Below are 21850 nucleotides of genomic sequence, written 5' to 3'. Positions count from 1 at the left end.
TCCATTCCCTGTCGCTCATTCCGAGCTTCTGGCAACATACTTAACTTCTTACACATACATCTTTTCAGTTCAGTCATTTTGTTATGAAAAGCTTTAAACATATATTGTTGGGTTGTTAAACTTACTTTAAATTATTCAAATTGAAAAAATTGTATAACATCGAATTTAAATTTCACTAGCTGTATTTTTTTCCTTTTTATTTCTCATCCTGTCAATAAACAATAATGATCAATTTCTCTTTAGTAAGTTGCAATTTGAAGTTCTCATGCACCAGCACTATTAATTACTACTTATAGTGGTTGTCATTACATCTGTATTTTCCAGGAGATACTACAATTAAGTTATTTCCTATTCAAAGAGAGAGAGAGAAATTGTGTCTTGGATACCAGTGTGAGGCAACTGATTGCATGTGCTATCTTTTCAGTGATGACAATGATTATACAATAGCATCATACGAATGCAATCTTGTTCTAACTGAAATCAAATGCAAAACTTCCATGGGAATAAGGTTTGGCCCCAAAGCTGCATAGTGTTTTGCAGGCATATAAGGATAGCTTCTAACCCCAGGAATTTACAATCTACAATGGCTGGTTTGCAAACACTGCAGAGAAATGTTGCTTTATAATGAAACTTCTGTCTAGAACACTTGAGCCATGTCTTTTAGTGCTTACAATATCAAAACTAGCATCCACCTCTCACCTGCTCTCAAAATTTTATTAATTCGACTATTTTGTCCTTAGTCACATATTTCCTACTTAGTTGTTTTTTTTCAATTTCTCAGAGAGAGAGAGAGAGGTGAAAATATGCTTTGATGAAAGATAAGGTTCAAATATGGGGACTGAACCATGGTGTATGATCTGCTAGTGAGTTTAAAGGAAATTACAATTAAATCATACAAATTGCTTTTGTTTTAGAAGTTCGAATTGCTTTATAGGAGCATATTAAGGCCGCCAATCCTGCAAACACTTAATACGTGTGCTTCGTTTTACTATCAAGTATGGTCCTAATGCAGTCAATGGAATGCTCATGGTAATAAAGCTAAGCACATGCAGAATCAGGGCCTAAGGGCTAGTCTACACTAGAAATGCTACAGCAGGGCAGCTGTACCGATGTAGCTGTGCCACTTTAGCGCTGCTAGTGCAGATGCTCTATACCAACAGGAGAGAGCTCTCCTGTCAGCATAATTACTCCACCTGCCCAAGCAGCGGTAGCTACGTTGGTGGGACTGCTTCTCCTGCCGACATAGTGCTGTCCACACCAGGGGTCGTGGCTTTTCCACTTTTCCCTGAGTGACTTATACCATAGTATCAAAGGGGTAGCCGTGTTAGTCTGGATCTGTAAAAAGCGACAGAGAGTTCTGTGGCACCTTTAAGACTAACAGATGTATTGGAACATAAGCTTTCGTGGGTGAATACCCACTTCGTCAGATGCATGCCTTGTACCATAGTAAGCGCTGGTGGGTACAAGCTCTAAGACTGACAAGAATTTCTTTTCTATATGGATAAGAACAGACCTGCAAGTGAGAGGTGCATACTGAAGAGGTGCTGGTGGAAGGAAGGAAGTGGTTTAGCTTTCTAGGTATCTGCTCTGTAAAATCTTTGCTTGTTCCTTCTTTATTGTGTGCAGACCTTTTAAATAGTTTTGTGTAAGTGTTTAAAATCATTAAAGATAATACATATCTTACCTGTGCATTAATATGTAAATGTTGCATTGATTTTTTAAAAGTAAATCTCTACTGTTGATGGAAGGCTTTGGGCTTTAGGGCCTACTGTGTCTCCAACTTTCGCAGAACAGTCACCTCAACCACGTTGCTACTTGCAAACTGGTTGAACCTGAAAAGTAGCCTAAGTTTTTCAAACCAAAGTGACTAATGTCCGAGTCCGAGGTTAGCCCTGTAAAGTGCTACTCTCCCCAGCCCTACGCTGCAGCTGCAAACACAGCTCAGGCACGAAAGCCTCCTTTTTGGAAGTGGTGTCTCTCCCTCCCCCTCTGCTGCCAGCCGGTTTGCTCAGGACACTTGCAGGGTTACAACCCCAGCATGGCCCATACCCAACCCCAGCCACATGGGTAGAAGGATGCTCCCAGTTTGGGCCTGGGGCCCATGCCCTCCTTCTGGTCCAGCGTCCCTGCCGCAGCCTCTGGAGAACCGGTCGGGCAGCGGGACCTGGGGAGCCGCCGCCCCCAAGCCTCGATCGCTGCCAGCCAGAGCTGGATGTGTTCAGTCTCCGGAAATGATGAAAAAGAAGCGTTGGGGGGCGGGAGAAGGACGAAAAAAGTCCCCGTTTGGTGTGTGCAGCGCGGTGGCTGGAGAGGGCGAGAGCCCGCGCGGGAGCGGGGCGGGGTGCCAGGGGCTGCAGCGGTAGGAGCCCGGAGGCAGCAGCCGCAGCTGGAGAGGGGAGGTGAAGAGGTGGCCGTACCGGCAGGGAAGATGCTGCTGCTGCTTTGGGAGCCTCGGTAAGTTTCCCCTGCTGGGGGGAGGAAAGGGACATCCCGCCACAGGAGGTGGCGGAGGGGAGTGTGCAGGGGCCGAGCAGAAGGCAATGCCAAGGCATGGCGGGTGGCGTCTGCTGGCAATAGGGCGTTGAGCACTCCCCATCCCTCGGGCGCCGCCGAGCCCCCCATAGCTCAGGAACCCCGGGGGCTCCGCTCCAAGCACTTTGCGCCTGTGCACCCAAAGGCGCCCTCCGCATGCAGCGGGGAGGGCAGGGGCGGAGGGACGCGTCTGCCGCGGAGTTGTAAAGTTGTTGCTTCTTTGGGGCCGGCCCCTCCCCAAGCCCTCGCCCCGGAGCCGTGAGTGTGCGGCGGAGCAATGCACTCAAAAGGCCTCTCGTGTGTTTGTCCCTTCAGGGTGGCGTGTTAGGCTGGTTCGGGGGTGCAAGCTCCTAGGACGCGGGGAGAGAGCTGGCAGATGTCCCAAGCGAGGGAACCTCTTCCTCCGGGGCCTGACGGGCCGGCGCCTGCACCTTCGACTGAACGTAGCCTTCTGGTCTTGCTGCCTCGCGGTGAGTTGCTTTAAAGTTTCTCTCCAATTGTTGCGCCTCTGATTGGAATGGTACATTCGCTGGTTCCTTCGGTGTGTGTAAGGAGGGGGGTGTTCAGCCCTGGTCTCTGCTGTTCCTCTGGACTCCGCTTGTTATTTAAAATGTGTCTCTGTGCAGCCAACAGAAAAAAAGTAGGTGGGTCTCACCCCCCACCACCCAAGTTGCTAAACGGTCACTTTATTTCGCTTCTCAGACTTGTGGTTTTGTTTGTAAGCACTTCTCTATAATGCCTCTCAAATTCCCAACGTGTCCTCCGAGCAGATTGAGGTAGGCAGCAGGTTTGTGACCATGACTTGTTCAGATTGGAGGTCACTTTGTTTTCCCTTTGAGGCTACCCTGAGATACTGCTGATAAACCCAGTTTGTGCTTTATTAACTTATTTTTAATCCACTATTCAAAGGGATGCATATCATTTGTTTTCATCTTAGTACCACACTCTCAGAATTAAATCTGATTTTATTTTTAGTTTGGCATCCAAATGAGTTGATTTCTGGAAAACCTTCATGTAAATTAGTTTGATGACTTATCTTCTGAAGATAACATACAGGAGGATGTGGTCATTTACTGTACATACTTATGATCTGTGGCAATCAGGCTTTATCTTTTTCTTTTACAGCTGGCAGTTTTGATTTCAAGAATTCTGATAGCGATATAAAATAAGTCTCTGAAGAATAGAAAGGAAGAATCTAATTTAAAATTGCTTCACTTACCAGCTATGTATAAAGTTACACAGCATGATAACACAGTTGTACAACTGTATAATAAAGCCACCCTCTCTTCTTTGGCAACATCTTTAAATGAATAGCTACATGGAATCAAAGTTGAAGTCTCATTTGAGAAACCAGAAAGTATCCGAAGCTAAATAAAAATGTTCTGGCATGTAGAAATGTTAAATTGGCTTATACTGATCTTATTGTTTTCTTGTCCTAGAGAGTGACTCATAACTGCTAAACAGCAAAAGTTTTTTTTTTTTTTTTTTAAATTAGATACAGAAGATCAACCATGCAGAACTGAACGGTTAGAACCATGTTTTTGCCAGAAGGACCAATGTCTGTAATACATATTTATTGTCAACATGCTTTTTTGAGTATTAAGTGTCACCTTTATTGTGTCATATAATCAAGTGTCCATACTGGTTAAACTTTACATGCAGGCCATATGCAGAAATTATTGAAGTTTGGTCAGTGAAATAATTGATTTAGGAACATGACTTTATTTTTAAGATTTGAGGCTTTGAATTGGGTTTTTGTATTTTATTAATATGAAATAAAATCATTTAGCTTCCAAATATTTTGTCCCAGGTCATTAAATAAAAAGCCTAATATGACACTGATTTGGCCATGGGCAAACTATGTGTAAGAAGAAATTTGAATGACATCTATTACATGTGTAACTATCATTTTAAAGGAGTATATGATCATATTCTGAAGAGCCAATGAATCACAAGCATTGTAAGTACTTTGATTTAGATTTGTTCACTGGTTGGGGTCTGTCACATACTTTGGAGTGTTCATGACTGTAAATGTCAGCCTCAGGGCATACACCTGTAACCGGTTGTATGTTCTATAATTAGATTTCACCAACCCAGTCCTGAAGCATTATACCAGTCTTACCAGGAAGTCACAGACAGTCCCCTTGGGCACTCCAGTCTATCGTGCCAACTAGGCGAGCTGGATTTAGTGATAAATGGTCACTTATACCAAAGATCACAAAATATTCAGGTTGTTCTCAGTCCCAAGAGATCAGTCACTTACCCCAAATCAGTTTGTACCTTAGATCTCACACCAAAGACAATGCCGGTAACCAATCCTACAGTGAACTAACTCAGGCTATATTAACTAAGAAAAGAAATGAGAGAGTTATTTACAGGTTAAAGCAAGCAGAAATATACACCAAAATGAGTCTATGGTTCCAAATAAGTGACAGAGCTATAGTAATCTGTCAATTCAAAATGTCTTTCAGGGTGGACCCAGGGCTAACCCTGGGGATCTCTGCTTCAGTTTAGTTTCTATCGCCTCGAGAGAGTCCAGACTGCAAAGATGAAAAATTTTGATGTTAGCTATCTTTATTTCCTTCTTTCAGAATTCAAAGTGATGGGACAAGGCCTTCTGCATGTAGCCTGTGTTGGCGTAATTAGCAAAAAGTCTTTGTATCGTGATGTCTTACAATGGTCCATTTAGTCTCATAGTCGTCCTTGGTGGGTGGGGGAACCACTCCTCCTGTCGGAGCTATCAAGTTCAGAGCAGGCATTTTTACAGTTATAAAGCAAAAGATAACCTTATAGCATGGGATACAGAGATTACAATAAGATTAATTCACGTAGCAATTTACAACCAATTTATAGAGTAGGGGTGGGCAAACTTTTTGGCCTGAGGGTCACATCGGGTTTCCAAAATTGTAGGGCCGGTTAGGGGAGGCTGTGTCTCCCCAAACAGCCAGGCATGGCCCGGTCCCTGCCTCCTATCCGAACCCCCCCCCCCCCCCCCGCTTCTTGCCCCCTGACGGCTCCCCCAGGACTCCTGCCCCATCCAACCTCCCTGTACCCTGATGGCCCCCCTGGGATTCCAACCCCACCTGATCCCTGACAGCTCCCCCCCCCCAGCCGGGACTCCTACCCCATCAATCCCCCCCCCCCTTCCCTGTTGCTCCCCATCCACCACTCCCTGGTCCCTGTCCCCTGACCACCCCTGGACCCCCCACCCCTGACTGCCCCCGGCTGCCCCATCCAAACCCCCCTCTCATTCCTGACTGCCCCCCGGGACCCCTGCCCCATCCAACCCCCCTGTTCCCCGCCCTCTGACCGCCCCGACCCCTATCCACACCCCCACCTCCATGAACTCCCCTGCCCTCTATCCAACCCTCCCTTCTCTCTGCCCCGTTCCCGTGCAGCACAGACCACTGGTGGCTGGTGCTCTGTGCTGGCACAGGGTCTACCAGTGTCACAGGCCCTGCAAACTCTTAAGGACATGCTCAACTTTAAGCATGTAAGAAGTTCCATTGATGGATTGGGGTCTTATTTGCTACAACTTTAAAATGTGATGTATTTTGATGATGAACCTAAACTTGAGTAGTATTTGTGGATATTTATTACTTTCTTTTAGCCTAAATCTGTTTTGGAGGGGAGGGGAGAAGGAAAGAGGTGAGTTTATATCATTATCAATCATTATTCCGGCGCTTCAATCAGTTTAGCAGTATATGGTTACAAAGCCAGGGTAATTCAGGAATTACAGAATTGAAGGTTTAGGAAAAATATTTAGGACTTTCACCTTTATACATATTAATCTCCTGTTGCTTAGTATGCATCCGAAGAAGTGGGCTCTAGTTCACGAAAGCTTATGCTCTAATAAATTTGTTAGTCTCTAAGGTGCCACAAGTACTCCTGTTCTTGTTGCTTAGTAAGTTACTACTCAGTGTTAGGGTGAAAGAACTGAGTCCATAGTTTTAGATCAGTGGTTTTCAACATGTGGTCTGCAAATCCCGGTGGTCCACAGACTATGTCTAAGGTTTCCAAAAGGGCCTGTACCTCCATTTAAATTTTTTTACTGGTCCGCAAATGAAAAAAAGATTGAAAACTGCTGTTTTAGATGAATAAAATTGTTTTGGGGAAGCATAAATAAACTAATGTTATGCCTTTTATGAATGTGATCCCAGTACAGTATGTGCTCTAGTAAATATTTAAAAACTGAAGAAAAATGAAGTCTACAGACTAGCAGTGGAAGTATATCTTGTAGATTCAATTAAAGAGATTAGTTCTCTCATGTCTAAAGGTATGTTGTATATAATGTAAAGAAAACAGTATCCACCTCACCCTCAAAGTAAGACCCTTGTGAAATATTTACAGCATTTGTTTTAAATAGAGGAAGTTGCTGCTTTTTAAATCAGTTTTTAAGAAGAAATACCTCTAAAATACTCTTTTCTTTGTTAGGAAACAGATATAGGAATGCATGGAAGTGGAGTGCCAGTTTTCCCAATAACTCTGAATATTAGCAAATCAATTTGTATGAATTTTATTTTGAGCAACAGGACTTGCAGGGAAATAGCAATGAACATGTGCAATATTCTGTAGAGCGATTTCCTTGTGGCCTGACCCTGTTAGGTGCTGCTGAACACCTATGAGTTCACTGACTTCGCTGGAAGTTGTAGGTTTCTTGAAAAGCTTTTGTTTAGTGTACTGAAAGACCAGAATGTTTTTTGGGGTAGGTCGGGGGGTTCATAGAAATAATCTGAGTAATTAATTACACAATTCTTGCTATCATATTGTTGAAAACGTCTTCATTTTAAAATTAGGACCCATACATTTGCAATAAAGAGTATTAACTGAATCTCTGTTTGCCTGGGAAAACTGACCAAGTTTCATCAATTAGATATAGCTGGCTTCTTGTGTAGAATAGAAAATATTAAGTACACTTCAGTCAGAAAATCTATAATACAACCTTCTAAAATGTTTTCCAATTATTTGCAAAGACTCACTTCTTGAAGACATCCATTTCTTCTTCTCTTCCATAATTCTGCACTGCGTTGCAAGGAAAACAGACTCTCCAATGGTGTTCTCCTCGCTCAACTACTTATACTTTCAGTTGCACTGTCAGATAGAGAGCTGAAGCCTAAATGTGCTCTTCCTCTTAAAACAAGACTTTTTATAAGGAAGAACTATTTAAGGTTTAAATGTCTGAAAAATGCCACAGTTATGTGACTAAGAAAAAAGAAGTGGAAGAAAATAGCTTCAGCAGCTAGCTGGGTACACCCATGCAAGTTGTGGGGAAAGAAAGATGATGATGGCAGCAAAAGTTATCAAGTGTGTACTGGGCCACATCTAATTTTTTTTTACACCAGGCTCACCAACATGGCATCGGAGCATCTCTCCAATCACCTTTCTTATTAGACCATTTTAAAATTAATTGGTAAATATTTGTGTGATTAAGGTAATTGGAATTTGGCTCTTCATATTGCTGGGATTACCATCAGGAGCAAATGAATTAGTAGTGTCGTCCCTTTTGAAATGGAGTCATTTTAATGCTTAGTTTTGAATCCTGAGAGCCTCATTGGCATAAGTGAGGTACCTCATTGGTACCAATGAGGTATACATGGCACTGAGGAGAGCCCTAAGAATGCACCTTTGATATACCTTTGAAGGTACTTGTGCATTTCCTCCCCCAGTAAAGATTAGGTCTGCTTGGGTGGGGCCATGATCCTGTCTGGACAGGCCCCTTGTAGTTGTTGAACTAGCAGTACTAGCACCTTTCACCTCCTGTGCTCTCCAGCTGCCTGACTGCCCCCTGTATGAGTGTTCTGTGGGATGTAGATTGGACTGTGAAGGAGACCTAATGCACCTAAATAAGAAGTCTGACTCTCAGCATTTCTGAGCACCAGTAGCTCCCATTGGAGTAAAATGTCTAAAATGTTAGCACTGACCTGGTGCTGTTTATTACTTGTACCCCTGGATAGACTTTTTATATTAAATCCTGTGCATTTAAATAAACTGCACACTATTAAAAGGTTGATCTTGCACAGAACTCCAGCTGAATAATCAGGCCATATCTTCAACTGTTTTGGAGTATCATCTAAGAGTACTGAGCAAGCTTTTACCTTGGCCGGTTCGTAACTAAAAATAATCTAGAATAACAATTAGTGAACATTGCCTAAGTGTTAGCAAAATAGAGAAACAAACAGTGTTAGTATGAAAGGAAGAATAGTAACTGCACTTTAGAGAGTAACAGATATCTAAAGAAGATTTAGAGAGTTGAAACCGATTAAAACACTTCTGCTGAAAAAATAGAAGAAATAAAGAGACAAATTCTGAAAATGACATCCAGCAGCCTCCTCTTTCCCTGCAAAATATACTTCCATCCAAATTCAAAATATGAAATTAATTTAGTGTTTGAAAAAAGAAGAATTAATGTTCAGTGCCTCGGGAAAGCACTCAAGCACATTCTCAACTTCAAGCATGTGCTCAAAGTCCCATTGACTTTGCATGCTTTAGTTCTTATGTGAATAGGGATGCTATCCTGGGGCCATAAAAGAACACTATACCCAGATTGGACTGGACTGTAGTAATCCTGCTTCACTGGGACTCCTAGAATTTCTTAAGGTTACAGCTAGCTACTCCAGTTGCCGTAATAGTCACGCTTTACCAGCAGTTTCTGAGTGTTATGAGTAATGGGGATTTTTTTTTTTAACTGTTGGGCAATTATAGTTATTTTTTCCCAAACTAGTTAAGTACTTACTTTGTGTGTTTCCAGATATAAAATGATCTGGCTTATTATTTTTGTGAAATTGGTTTACTTCATAGTTGCCAGTGTTGGTTCTAAAGTAGCACCAAATGAAAAGCAGAAACTCATAAATGAATAACTGTAGCTTTTCCTGTAAACCTACTTCAGCTTTCAGTTTCATATGCAAAGTACCAGTGAAATGATTCATGTCCACAGGGCTGGGATACATCTGTAAAGGTTTGAGGATGATACCAGTCTGGGCGGGGTTGCAAGTGCTTAGGAGGGACAGGATTAAAATTCAAAATGTTCTGGACAAACTGGAAAAATGGTCTGAAGTAAATAGGATGAAATTCAATAAGGACAAATGCAAAGTACTCCACTTAAGAAGGAACAATCAGGAAAGATATGGACAAATTGGGAAAAAGTCGAGAGAAGAGCAACAAAAATGATTAAAGGTCTAGCAAACATGAGCTATTAGGGAAGATTGAAAAAAAATGGGTTTGTTTAGTCTGGAGAAGAGAAGACTGAGGGTGGACATGATAACAGTTTTCAAGTACATAAAAGGTTGTTACAAGGAGGAGGGAGAAAAAATTGTTCTCCTTAACTTCTGAGGATAGAACAAGAAGCGATGGGCTTAAATTGCAGCAGGGGCGGTTTGGGTGGGACATTAGAAGAAAATTCCTAACTGTCAGGGTGGTTAAACACTGGAATAAATTGCCTATGGAGGTTGTGGAATCTCTATCATTGGAGATTTTTAAGAGCAGGTTAGACAAACACCTGTCAGGGATGGTCTAGATCAGTGTTTCCCAAACTTGGGACGCCGCTTGTGTAGGGAAAGCCCCTGGCCGCCGCTTCCAGCAGCTCCCATTGGCTTGGAGCAGCAAACCGCGGCCACTGGAGGCCGCGATAAACAAACCGGCCCGGCCCACCAGGGGCTTTCCCTACACAAGTGGTGTCCCAAGTTTGGGAAACACTGGTGTAGATAATACTTAGTCCTGTCATGAGTGCAGGGGACTGGACTAGATGACATCTCGAGGTCCCTTCTAGTCCTACGTTTCTATGATTCTGTCAGGGCCTTAGATCAACAAAGGGATTTAGGCACCTAATCGCCAGTTTTGCGGCCTAAATCCAAGGATTCTACTGAGAAGCAGGTCAGCTAAAAGTTGTAATGGATAAGTACTTTTGTGGGTCTAGTTCTGAGCTCTTGGGGACTGTTTTTTTTTTTTTTTTTTTTTTTAAAGCAGCAGTTCCTAGTACAAGAAGGACTTGATCTTGAGTAGTGTAATACAATTGAATAACAGTAATAACCATGGAAAGGGTATGATGCTTTTATTGTATCATTTGAAAAAACTTACAGAAGTTTTGAAGAGAGATTGTTTTTTTTGGATGAACGCATTCTAATGAATATCAAACAAAATATCTAGGATGTTAGAGTTTGGAAATAAGCTGAGTTGAAGAGCATCTCTTTTTCCTACTGGCTCTCAATTTTGGGGGTTAATTTCATATAGGCTGAAGGATGTAATGGAGAAGAGAAGGCTAGTATACAGAGAGAGAAATCTCAAGACCAAACTTTTTTCTGGTTCAAACGTGTTATAAGTTCCTACAGAAAACCCATGAAAAAGGAGTGCACCTGTTTACCGCCTGAGCATGCCATTGCTCTCATATCAGCTTTAGGCTCTGTTGGGAAAACTTTCTGAGTAGGTATGACACATCAACCAAGGTTTAAGCATTTGCTTGGATTGTTGGTAATAGTCATTGTAATGCTTTAATTTATTGATCTTGCTTTCAGGTATATTTCATAACAAAACACACTCATGGTAGGACTTATCTAGACCATTCCTGACAGGTGTTAGTCTAATATAGAATCCAAGATTTTTCTCCATTATTTGAAGCCTAATAATGCAATCCAGGAAGCCTAAGATCTCAATTATGGGGAAAATTCCCATTAAATAAATAAATTTAGATATTCTGCTGGGGTGGGGGGGGGGGTAGGAAGGAGAGGGAAACGAGAAGCCAATGGTTATTACTTTCACTGTGAAATTTGAAAAAATGTTGGGATAGACTTTGTCTATGGACATTTGGGGGCAGACCCTCACTTGGTGAAGTTAATGGTGTTATGCTGCATCTGTCCTTTGATATCCCTTCAGCAATTTAAGATATTCATTTTTGGATAATCCTCAGATCAAGAGTTATTTTACTGATTAATTACCACACTCCTTTCTTAAATGTTGTACCTTTGTTCTCCTGATGTTAACAATTTATTCACAATTTCAGGATTGGTTCACAGACTAGCCAATTAAGTAGTGCTGGCTAGCAGTGGTATACTGTATATACCATCATAGTTTTTCAAACAGAGGAAACAAAAATGAGAGAATTCAAGTATGGTTTAATCCTCAGCAATGAAAAGAAGTTGGGAAATGAGTATAAAACTAATAGAAAAGTAAAAGTAAAGGTAATGAATTATGAACTATTCCACTGACCATAGCAGACTTTTGATATTGGGAAGATGTCTACTTAAGACTGAATGAAAACTGCTGTAAGTGTGGTGACATCTAAGGAAATTTCACTCTTATGGTTGGTTCTACACTCGGAATTCCCGTTCACTTGACTAAAATTTAATTTGGAATTTTGACTGCCCCAAAATACAGTTATTCTTTCAGTAGGACTGTTGTTTAATATCATCTACTACATCAAGATTTTAAATAGGGTTGTGCACCATCACATCTTATACAAAACAGTTACCGCTGCACAGTGAATTGTTTTCCAGCAATTCATGATTGGTGTCATAATCTTCTTAATTTTGCTACTCTGGTTAGTTTAAGAGCAAAATCTTTTAAAATGATTTAAATTGTTATCTGTGTGCTAGAGATACAGTAAATTAATAAAGGTAACAACATTAAGAATTTCATGCCATTTCCCCCCACTTATTCAACAAGTGGCAATTCACTTTATTTTAAAATAGCTTTAAATAGCACACATTATAAAACACATTTCAAAAATGTTATGCAGTTTGAAATATTACTTCAACTTGAAATCTAAGTGCAGTATTTTATGAACCATTTTAACATGGAATATAGATTTTTAGACTGGTGATCTATCAGTGACTGATGTGTTGTGAATAAAATAATTGCCTATGGAAGATACCTATGAAAGCTTTCATTTATTTTGGGGAGTGAAAATATGGGTCAGTGCTTGTCAGCGGGAAGAAACTTCATATGGGAAGCTACATGTGAACATATTACTGTTGAATTCCATAGTATTTGTAAAGAAGGCTTAAAAGTCTCTTGGCCAACACCGTGAAGTAAGCTTCCTTACGGTTGGAGCATGTTTATTACAGAAAGAACAGCATTTTGTAAATTTGATTAGAAATTCATTTTAATTCAACAATGGCTTTTCATATCTTTAAAAAAACAACAACTGAAAGTTCTGTTACCATGGGATTTTTGTCTCCTTCAGTTTTGGCTATTAGTCAATAAAAGACCTTAGTCATATGTTGAATCTCAGACCTTTGACACAGTTCCTGTAGCTTTTATGAAATTCAGACATAGCAAGTAGTTTGTACACCAGGTTTTATCTGAAAATGTTGTTTTGGAAGGTAAATAAACTTTGTTAAACTTGAAACACAGTTTGCCATTCAACTGTTTTCTTAAAGTATATTTGCATGTGAACATGTAAAATGCAAGCCCACTGAAAGACTTTCATTAAAGAACTAATCTTATGAGCAAAAATGATGGGAAAACTGGTTGAAAACTAACATTATTGTGAATTATTTAAAAGGGAGAATAACAATACTTACTACTGTTATCAGTGATTTGAAATTAAAATATGTTTTTCTTTGATTTAGAAAAATGTGACAAAGTGAATACAGCTGCAGGAGAGAGAGACATAACACCACCTTCCAATAACCAAAGCATACAACCAGAGATACAAGACCAGTCTGTCTGGGGAAATCGCACTGATGGTGACCTCATCAGAAGTAAGTATTTCCAGAACAAATTGCTGTCGTTTAGGCTTGCTTTACTAGTCTAATGGGGTACTGACTGTTGACTCAGTTAAATGTGTCAAATCAATTATGTTGCAACCATAATGTATGTCAACAGAATTTCTTCCCTGAAATGATTCCTGTCAGCATTATCAGCAAGAGGTTGAAACCAAGACATAAACAAGATGTTTTGGTGATTTGAGTGTCTCTGCATAACAGTACAATAAGGAACTCCTGTACAGTTTACCTTTTTAAGACATAATATTATGTGATATGATGTACTTTGCCTATAAGTTCATGACAAGATGAGTTTATGTAGCAGACAAACTAGTTGCAGTGTGCAACTTTACTAGGTACTATCACCGTAGGTTTAAGTTACATGTTTAAGTGGCAGAGTAAACTAGGCTCAGAGCAGCTTTCTCTAAAGCTAGAGCTTCCATTCAGATATATTGAGCAACAGCATTCTACAAGTTCATAAGGAATTTCAAGTCCTAAAGTAGCACGCTTGCAGAAAGGTCTTGCATAACAAAATGTAGCCTTGGCAGACACAGAACTAAAAGAATGTTGTAAAACATATCTTAAAGCATGATTGGTAAGGGATTAACACTAGATAGCTTTTACAAGCTGCACCTCGGTCTATAATTTATTTTAAATAAAGAACGTAAGGCTATTTCCATTTTCTCTTTTCAGTCAATGTTTATGCACTGCCCAGTGTATCCTGAAAGTTGCACATGTTTAAAGATAAAATGTTTTGCTAATAATTGTTAGTGCTAATACTGTGTTTACTTTAACATTCTGTGAATAGTTGAACTTTTGAAAGTTAAGGGAGTGGTAGCATGGGGAAATGTCTCTAATTATAAGGTATATTCATAAATTGAATAAGCTTGAAGCAGCATTTCGCATCTACTTTCAACCTGAGCAATGTGGACTGACCATCCGCTTAAAGGTCATAGTTGCGTCACAGTCTGCATGTATTGTCCTTCTTCAGCGGAGTTTCAGTAGGATAAATTTGTGCTACTCTAGTCCTCAGAACTCTCCATAATTAAGCATTTCTTTTCCCTTGTGTGGTCCCATCTGCTCCCCTCTCTGAGCAGCTGAATAAAAGTCTCTCTTGAAATATCAACTTCTCCCTTTTTTAGATAACTCCATAAATATTTTGCTGTATCTTGGATGTATTCTATTACTAGTTAGGTGTTTCTTAGGAAAGCTTAAATTTATCTAAAGGTAAATCTGTACATTTTTCATAGTTTGTGGTAATAGTTGTTATATATCAGGGGTTCTCAAACTGGAGGTCGGGACCCCTCAGGGGGTTGCGAGGTTATTACATGGGGAGTCGTGAGCTGGCAGCGTCCACCCCAAACCCCGCTTTGCCTCCAGCATTTATAATGGTGTTAAATATATAAACAAGTGTTTTTAATTTATAAGGGGGGGTCGCGCTCAGAGGCTTGCTCTGTGAAAGGGGTCACCAGTACAATAGTTTGAGAACCACTGTTATATATGGTGACATAAGTGTATGTAAAGCAGTATGGTGGGAGAGCTGTGCCACAATTAACAGGTTCCTTATCCCAAAGGACTATCAGTATCGGGGTATAAGCTAGGGCAGTTCAAAATACTCTACCGAGTATTAAGGTGTGTCTGCACTACAAGCTCTACAGACGCAAACCTTCAGCTGTACGCCTGTAGTGCAGACATTTGCTTCAGCAATGGGAGAGATTTTTCCATTGCTGTAGGAAATTCCTCCCCCTTCCCCTGAGAGGTGGAATCTAGATCAATGGAAGAATTCTCCTGTGGATCTAGTGGTGTCTATATTGGGGCTGAGGTTGTCATAACTCCGTCTTTCAGGGTGTGAATTTTTCACACCCTTGAGTGATGTAGCTAGGTCGACCTAAGTTTTAGGCCTTAGAAAAGCAGAGTAGCTGGTAGCCATAACTGGAAAAAAGCTCTTTGGAAAAAGTGGATGTTAAAAGGGTTTGGAAAGGAAGAGAGTGATGTTCTAAATGTAATGGTGACAGGCAAGAAGATGCAGAGTTGAGAGTGAGCAAAGAGGGAGATGGGTGTAGTGGAGGAGATGAGGGTAGAATTGTTCGCAGAAGGAGGAGTACGGGGATCCTTGTAGGTTAAGAGAAGAAGTTTGAATTTTTTGTGGGATTAGAAAAGAGATTGGGGAGGAAGGCCTAGAGTTCTGGGAAAGTAAAATCACTTGGTAGCAATATTTTAGATGGACTGAACGGCAGTGGAGAGAGAATGGTATAGCAGAAGGTTGCAGTAGTCAAGACATAAAAACTAGTGAGTGGATTCTGTTCTTGGCAATTGGATTGGAGACAGAAGGATGATTTTTTTTCTAGATATGGTATAGTAAGAAGCAGCAGGAATTATCAAGTGCATGGAAGTAAGGAGAGTCTAAAATGACACCATGATTGAAAGCCTGAGTAATGGGAGGGATCATCTCATCATTGATAAGAATGGAGTAGGATAAACATCCACCAAAATATTTATTAGGATTTTCAAAAGGATTTGGCATTGGCCTAATTGCTTGCATTGAAGTCAATATCAGTTTTACCATTGACTTCAGTGACAGCAGAGTTAGGTCAGTGCTGAATACCTCTAAAGCTCCCATCCTTTCTATTTGAGTTTCATATAGCAGTAAAGTGCTGTCTTATGACGAAGCATGTGTGAATAACTGTTGTGAGATAATGAATACTCATTTTTTATTTCACCATTGTTTTTTTCCTTAATTTTCTTAATGCAGAGCAAAGTGATCCTCCAAGAAAAAGTAGTAAAAATCATAATACTAAAGCAGATTTTCTCACTGTTCATCAGTTGTGGGCATGAGGAGAGACGTAGCTTTTACATCGCATGAACAGTATTTGACTCAATTACATACCGCAAGTGCTATTTGTAAAAGTTTTATACATTGGTCTTCTTGATAATTGAAGCTTGAATAACAGAACAAGTACAATAAAGAGAACCTTGTGTGTCTAAAACGCTGTTTATCATCTTAATAATAAGTACTTCAGCTAAGCATGACAATGATTCAGCCAAGTATATTGTATTATTCAAGTAAATTCAAGAAATATTGTATATAAAAATAAGTCTGGGTCTAGAAGTAAACAGTGTTTTAGCATATGGTTATATTTTAAATAAGAAAATTTACATTACACTGCCTAGTCAAATAATTAGCTTTTTGTGTTTTTAAATTAATTTTAAACAAAGGACACATTGTAATTTTTGTTCAAGAGTCTTGCCATCTATTTACCACTGTTCTAATGATTCAGTTTCTCTTTTTCCATATGGATTGTTTTGTCCACCCACACAGTTGATACATGTCTCCTTTTGTAATAAGAACCTTTTAGTTTTCATATTCTAAATGTTTCCATCTGTTAATTTTCCAAGTTTTTCTTTTTTACAGATGTTTATCCTGCTGTGTATGTAACTAAATTCATCCGTCAGTTTTACTGATCCACATATAGTACAATAGATTAGAATTTTAGGGACTCTGTGTAACGAGTTCACTATTTTTATCATTGCTCATTTGCATTTGTAAATTCACGTTACCTGGCAGAATTAATAAACTGAACATAAGAATGGCAATACTGGGTCAGACCAAAGGTCCATCCAGCCCAGTATAACACTTATGCATGAAGTTAGCTATCTAACACTGAAATGTTATAAAATGCATGCTGTGACATACTTTTTTTCTTGCATTTTTTCTTTAGTTTCTTCAGTTTCATCCTCATTGGAAGAGAATAATACAAATCAATCTAACTGGTAATCATTAGAGCCAGTGACAGATTAGTGTGAATTCTTTAATTGCCTGGAGGAAGGAAGGAGCCCAACCTTGTTTGTTTGTTTGTTTTGCATTTCATACTGCCAACAGTGTGCTAGGCACTGCCCATGTGTGCAGGAGGGCAAAAGGTCCGGTCCAAAGAGCTTGCAGTCTATGAAGAGAAACATACAAACAGTAGTGGGAAGGAAAGCATCCAAGCATGAGTGGTCTGGAAGAGAGTTTCAGCCCACCATTTCTGTTGTAAGTGAATTTTTTTGCACTTACATGTTGTGTGTTCTCACAAGTGAATTCTGTGTGTATGATGCTTATCAAGTGGTTAGTCACCCAATAGTTAGTATTTGCATCTGCAACACTTTGCCCAGTGGGTCAAAACATAGCTATAGCTCTTCTAGTATAATTAGCTAGGCAGGTAGCAGAATGTTTGAATCTAGCCTCACAACCTGGAAGAACCATTGTCTTCTTCTGAGGCAGGCCAAGAACTCTGTATTACCACATTGCAACCCTCTCACACCAAGTTCTTGGTTTTGAGGCCCTCCTCTGGACTTCATCTTTCAGATGGTAATCTCCTGTAATCAGTCTACTCCAGCCTTGAATTTGGTAGCTCTATATTGCTCCTGTTGTAAGAGAGTTCCTCTCTGCACTAGCAGCTCCTAGAGTTTTTGATCAGCCAGGATTTTATAGCCTTGAAAAATCCCAGAAACGATTATAAACCTTTTTCCTTACACAGAGAATCACCCTCGGCCTTCTTATTTCAGGATTTTGCAAGCATTCAGGATACTATTCCTCTAATGAAGCTGTTCTAAAGCCAGCCTCATATCAGGTTTGCCTTCTTCCTTAGTTGCGTGTTTAAATACCAGCTAGTAGCTCTTCCCCCCCCCCCCCCCCCATCGGAGTAGTCAGACATCCTTTATGGAGACTCTACTTCTTCAGCAACCCTTCTTTGATACTTGGGGGAGGGATGCCTGATGGAACATCAGTGCTCTGGGAACAGAAATTCCGCTATCCAGATATGCAGAAAATAGGCTGGGCCAGCCAGGAAAAAACATTCACAATCACTCATACACCCTTTCACATACACCCCATAGCTATATATGCTGAGCCCATTAATCCTATCTTGTCCTTGCCCATTGCTGTGCACCCACACCTTTCAAAGGCTCTGTATGTTTTTCCCCCTGTTAAGCTGAAATTAAAAAAGGTGCTTAAGTTTAACTGCATTTGTCTGTGGAAAAGGCTATGATGCAACAGCACTGCTTGTGGCAGTGCTTCTCTTCCCCAGTCAGAGACGGAGTGTACATTCTTTCACCGATCCCAAACTACAGTGGCTTCTGCAGTTTAATACTCAAACTATACTGGCACAGAAAACGTCTTTTTTATAGTCAAAACAACATTCAAAAGGATTAAGTAGGTAGATTTTAGACAAGTCTTACAGAAAATGAAAAGTCATCATTAATGTACGATTTATGTAGGAAAAAGAATGTGTATGAGATGGGGGGAGAGTTTCAGTGACTTGATCGTTATTTACTTGTGAGGATTTAATATCCGTTCTCATTCTCAAGAAGGACCTTAGCTTTGTGATATTTAAGAAAACAAAAATCATCTCCCATAGATTCAAATTGTCATGAATAATTGATTAATAATAATCCAATTCTGAAAATTAAATAGCCTAAAATATGCCCATGTTTTACAGATAGAAAGGTCATTGCTATCCATCATTTCTCTGCTTCAATTGCCTCTTTCTCCTCTACTAAACAGCATCCTGCATAAGGGTTCTTCTCTTGGGAAAGGGATACTTCATCCATCTCTGGGGGGATAAACTACTATGTACATTGTGGTGCCCACTATCTTAATTAAAGAAAAGGAGGTAAGGAAGGTGGTGTGATTATATTATTCTAGGAGATTTATTATCTTCTCTGTTACTCAAATTTACACAGATTTTATTTTCTACAGTTAATTAATGAAAACAATTGCTAAAGGAAAAGGTCTATTTCGGTATTTGCAATGCAGTATTTTTGTTTTTTGGTACGTTATATGATACAATTTAAAAATAGGACATTTTTATAACTCACATTATAGTGTCTGATTTTAGAATGATCCCTTGAAGATGAATTTTTTTTAGAAATCTTATAGTGTATTAAACTGGTTTAAAGTTATGAGAATGAAAAATCTTTTTCTGTTTAAAAAAATGTCTTAGTGCTTGGAGTAACTCAAATGGCTGTTTTCAAACTTCAGAGTTGGCAAATCCTCTATGATGGCTAGTTACTTTGTAAGTCTAAAATGCTTTAAAAATTAGATTAATAGAAAAATGAATGAAAATAGCATACTGATCCTAAGTAGTCCATCCGCATCCTTAAAGATGTAATTGCCGAATGTTCCAAATGGGATAGATGCAGTGCATGAGCAAGCATGTGACCAGAAGTGTGCCTAAATAAACCAGAGGTCGGCCACCTCTGGCACGCGGCTCGCCAGGGTAAGCACCCTGGTGGGCCGGGCCAGTTTGTTTACCTGCCGCATCGGCAGGTTCGGCCGACCGCGGCTCCAACTGGCCTTTGGCCCTCGCCGCTTCCCGCAGCCCCCATTGGCCTGGGATGGCGAACCGCGGTCAGTGGGAGCCGTGATCGGCTGAACCTGCTGACGCGGCAGATAAACAAACTGGCCTGGCCCGCCAGAGTGCTTACCCTGGCGAGCTGCGTGTCAGAGGTGGCCGACCCCTGAAATAAACAGTCCAGCTTTGTTTATTTCAGTGCCCAGACATTCAAATAAAGGCATCTAGGATATGATCTTGAATGTTTGATCCTCTTTGAGACGTTTAACACATTTTCAGAGGAAGTGTGTCCAGACAATAGATTTAGTAGTTTTGTCTAGGAGCACCTTTATGTGTAGCCACTTCTTGGGATACCTAAGCGATTTCTCCTTTAACCAGATCACCCTAACCTCTCACCCATCTACCATACACCTCCTTTACTAACTTCTGCTTTTCCCTCTAATGTGCTTCCTCTCTCTCAACTCTCAGATCTCCTCCAGTATGTACTGACTGGCCTAATGCCATGTGTATTTTAATTTGTTCTTCCCAGCCGGTTGTTTAATTCCTTATCTGAAACTAAATCTATTATATTGTTTATTCAAGTGAACTATTACAGTGAAGTGGAGAAAAGAGTTTGGCACCCAAAAGGCTGATGACCTACCAAATACTAAGATTGCTCACAAAGTGCATACTTTTGAAATCACTGTATTTCAAAATGTTGAGCATAAGCTAATCCTTTCAGCACTACATAAGGATGAATAATGTGACTTATTGTGACACTTTTCAACCAGTAAGTACCAAAACATTAATTTTGATTGATTAACTTTATTTTAAAAAGACAACACAGGACAAGTTATACGTCTTGTATTATATTGGTTATATGTCTTGTACTATATACAGTTCTTCTGATAAGCTTGATCTTAGATTGTACACCAGTTGTGGGAATTCTGATCTTGAATGAGAAGTTTAAGGGCTTAGTCAGCTTGGGGCAGGTTACTGCATTATGTGCTTCTTGTATTCTAGAGTGGGCTCTTAATTGGTCCTTTCTATGGCACTTGAGTTTAGTCCTGATACAGGTGCATCAAGTCTAAAGGAGGAGAATTTAGAAGATTTGGATACAAGTGCAGTTGCTGTAAACTGGTAAATGCAAGTGAGAAATCGTAAGCCATTAACAGCAGTACACACCAGACAGAATAAAAATCTTGAATATTCCTAATATGCTCATCACAGTTCTGAGGTAGCACAACCAATGGAGTCACATTATATTTCTCCATAATGGATTCTATTCATCACTACTCTCTGATGATTGAGCTCTGATTGTTTAGATTCTCTCTCCCCCCCCCCCCTTTTCTTCTAATGAGAAATGTGGATGAGTTGTTCTTTCCTATTGTGAGGAAGGCTTTTGCAAAAAGGTAGGCTTTAGATTGTACCTGGAAAGGGTTCATTTTGGGATCATTCTTATTTTTTGCTGTAAGATATTCCAAGGTCCCTCAGCTGAGCATGCTCTGCCCCTTACTCTGGAGAATTTCACCCTGGACTCTTATCAGCTTCTCGGCTCTTTGAGCTGTGGCGCAAACCTATTACCTTGAGTACATTTGACTTGGATGGTAAGACAGTATCTGAGATAATCAGGTTCTTATCAGTTAAGGTCCTTGAAGGTTAGAACCAGGACTTTGAACTGAACCAGATATTGGAAGCCAGTAGAATTAGCAAAGTGCCAGTGATGTGCACTTTGTAGCCTTTTTCGCTTAAAAAGGGGGGGCTGCTGCATTCTGTATAAATTGAAAATTTCTTGGTTTTTAATCCACAACCCCAGATAGAATGAGTTGCGGTGGTTTAACCACCATGGCTAGTTTCCATAGTGTGTAACCTTCCAGGTGACTGAATGTGGAAGAAGGTGTTTTTTTTTGTTTGTTTTTGTTATGGCCACAACTAGCGTATATAGTAGCAGTCATGATTCCAGCAGGAACCTTAGGGTACGTCTATACTTACCTCCGGTCCGGCAGTAAGCAATCCATCTTCTGGGTTCGATTTATCGTGTCTTGTCTAGACGTGATAAATCGATCCCGGAAGTGCTCGCCGTCGATGCCAGTACTTCTGCTCCGCAAGAGGAGTACGCGGAGTCGACGGGGGAGCCTGCCTGCCGCGTCTGGATCCGCCGTAAGTTCGAACTAAGGTACTTCGACTTCAGCTATGTTATTCACGTATCTTAGTTCAAAGTGGAGGGTTAGTGTGGACATGCACTTCGATGCTGCGCTGGGTGATCACAGTGTTGACGCACATAGGCTACGTATACTAATGGCCAAGATT

General features: G+C 40.4%; 1 protein-coding gene and 1 long non-coding RNA gene across 3 annotated transcripts in view; both read left to right on the top strand.

The window, feature by feature from the left end:
* Positions 1–2065: 2065 nt before the first annotated feature.
* MDFIC (MyoD family inhibitor domain containing) overlaps positions 2066–21850 on the top strand; it is a 115646-nt gene continuing 95861 nt past the window's right edge. Inside the window, exons 1-3 of one of the 2 annotated variants that reach the window (XM_054023800.1) lie at positions 2066–2454; positions 2848–3002; positions 13095–13226. In XM_054023800.1, coding sequence (XP_053879775.1) covers positions 2909–3002; positions 13095–13226 — 226 coding nt within the window. In that variant the 5' untranslated portion in view covers positions 2066–2454; positions 2848–2908. The remainder of the gene's footprint in view (positions 2455–2847; positions 3003–13094; positions 13227–21850) is intronic. The other variant, XM_054023792.1, reaches the window with a different exon arrangement.
* On the top strand, positions 17756–20314 carry LOC128834752 (uncharacterized). The gene is made up of 3 exons (XR_008444481.1): positions 17756–17839; positions 18772–18880; positions 20144–20314. It is a non-coding gene; the product is annotated as an uncharacterized LOC128834752 (long non-coding RNA).

The sequence above is a fragment of the Malaclemys terrapin genome, chromosome 1 (genome assembly GCF_027887155.1).
Source record: "Malaclemys terrapin pileata isolate rMalTer1 chromosome 1, rMalTer1.hap1, whole genome shotgun sequence".
NCBI lineage: Eukaryota > Metazoa > Chordata > Testudines > Emydidae > Malaclemys > Malaclemys terrapin.
The sequence above is the reverse complement of the archived record's forward strand: the minus strand, read 5'-3'. Positions and strand labels throughout refer to the sequence as shown.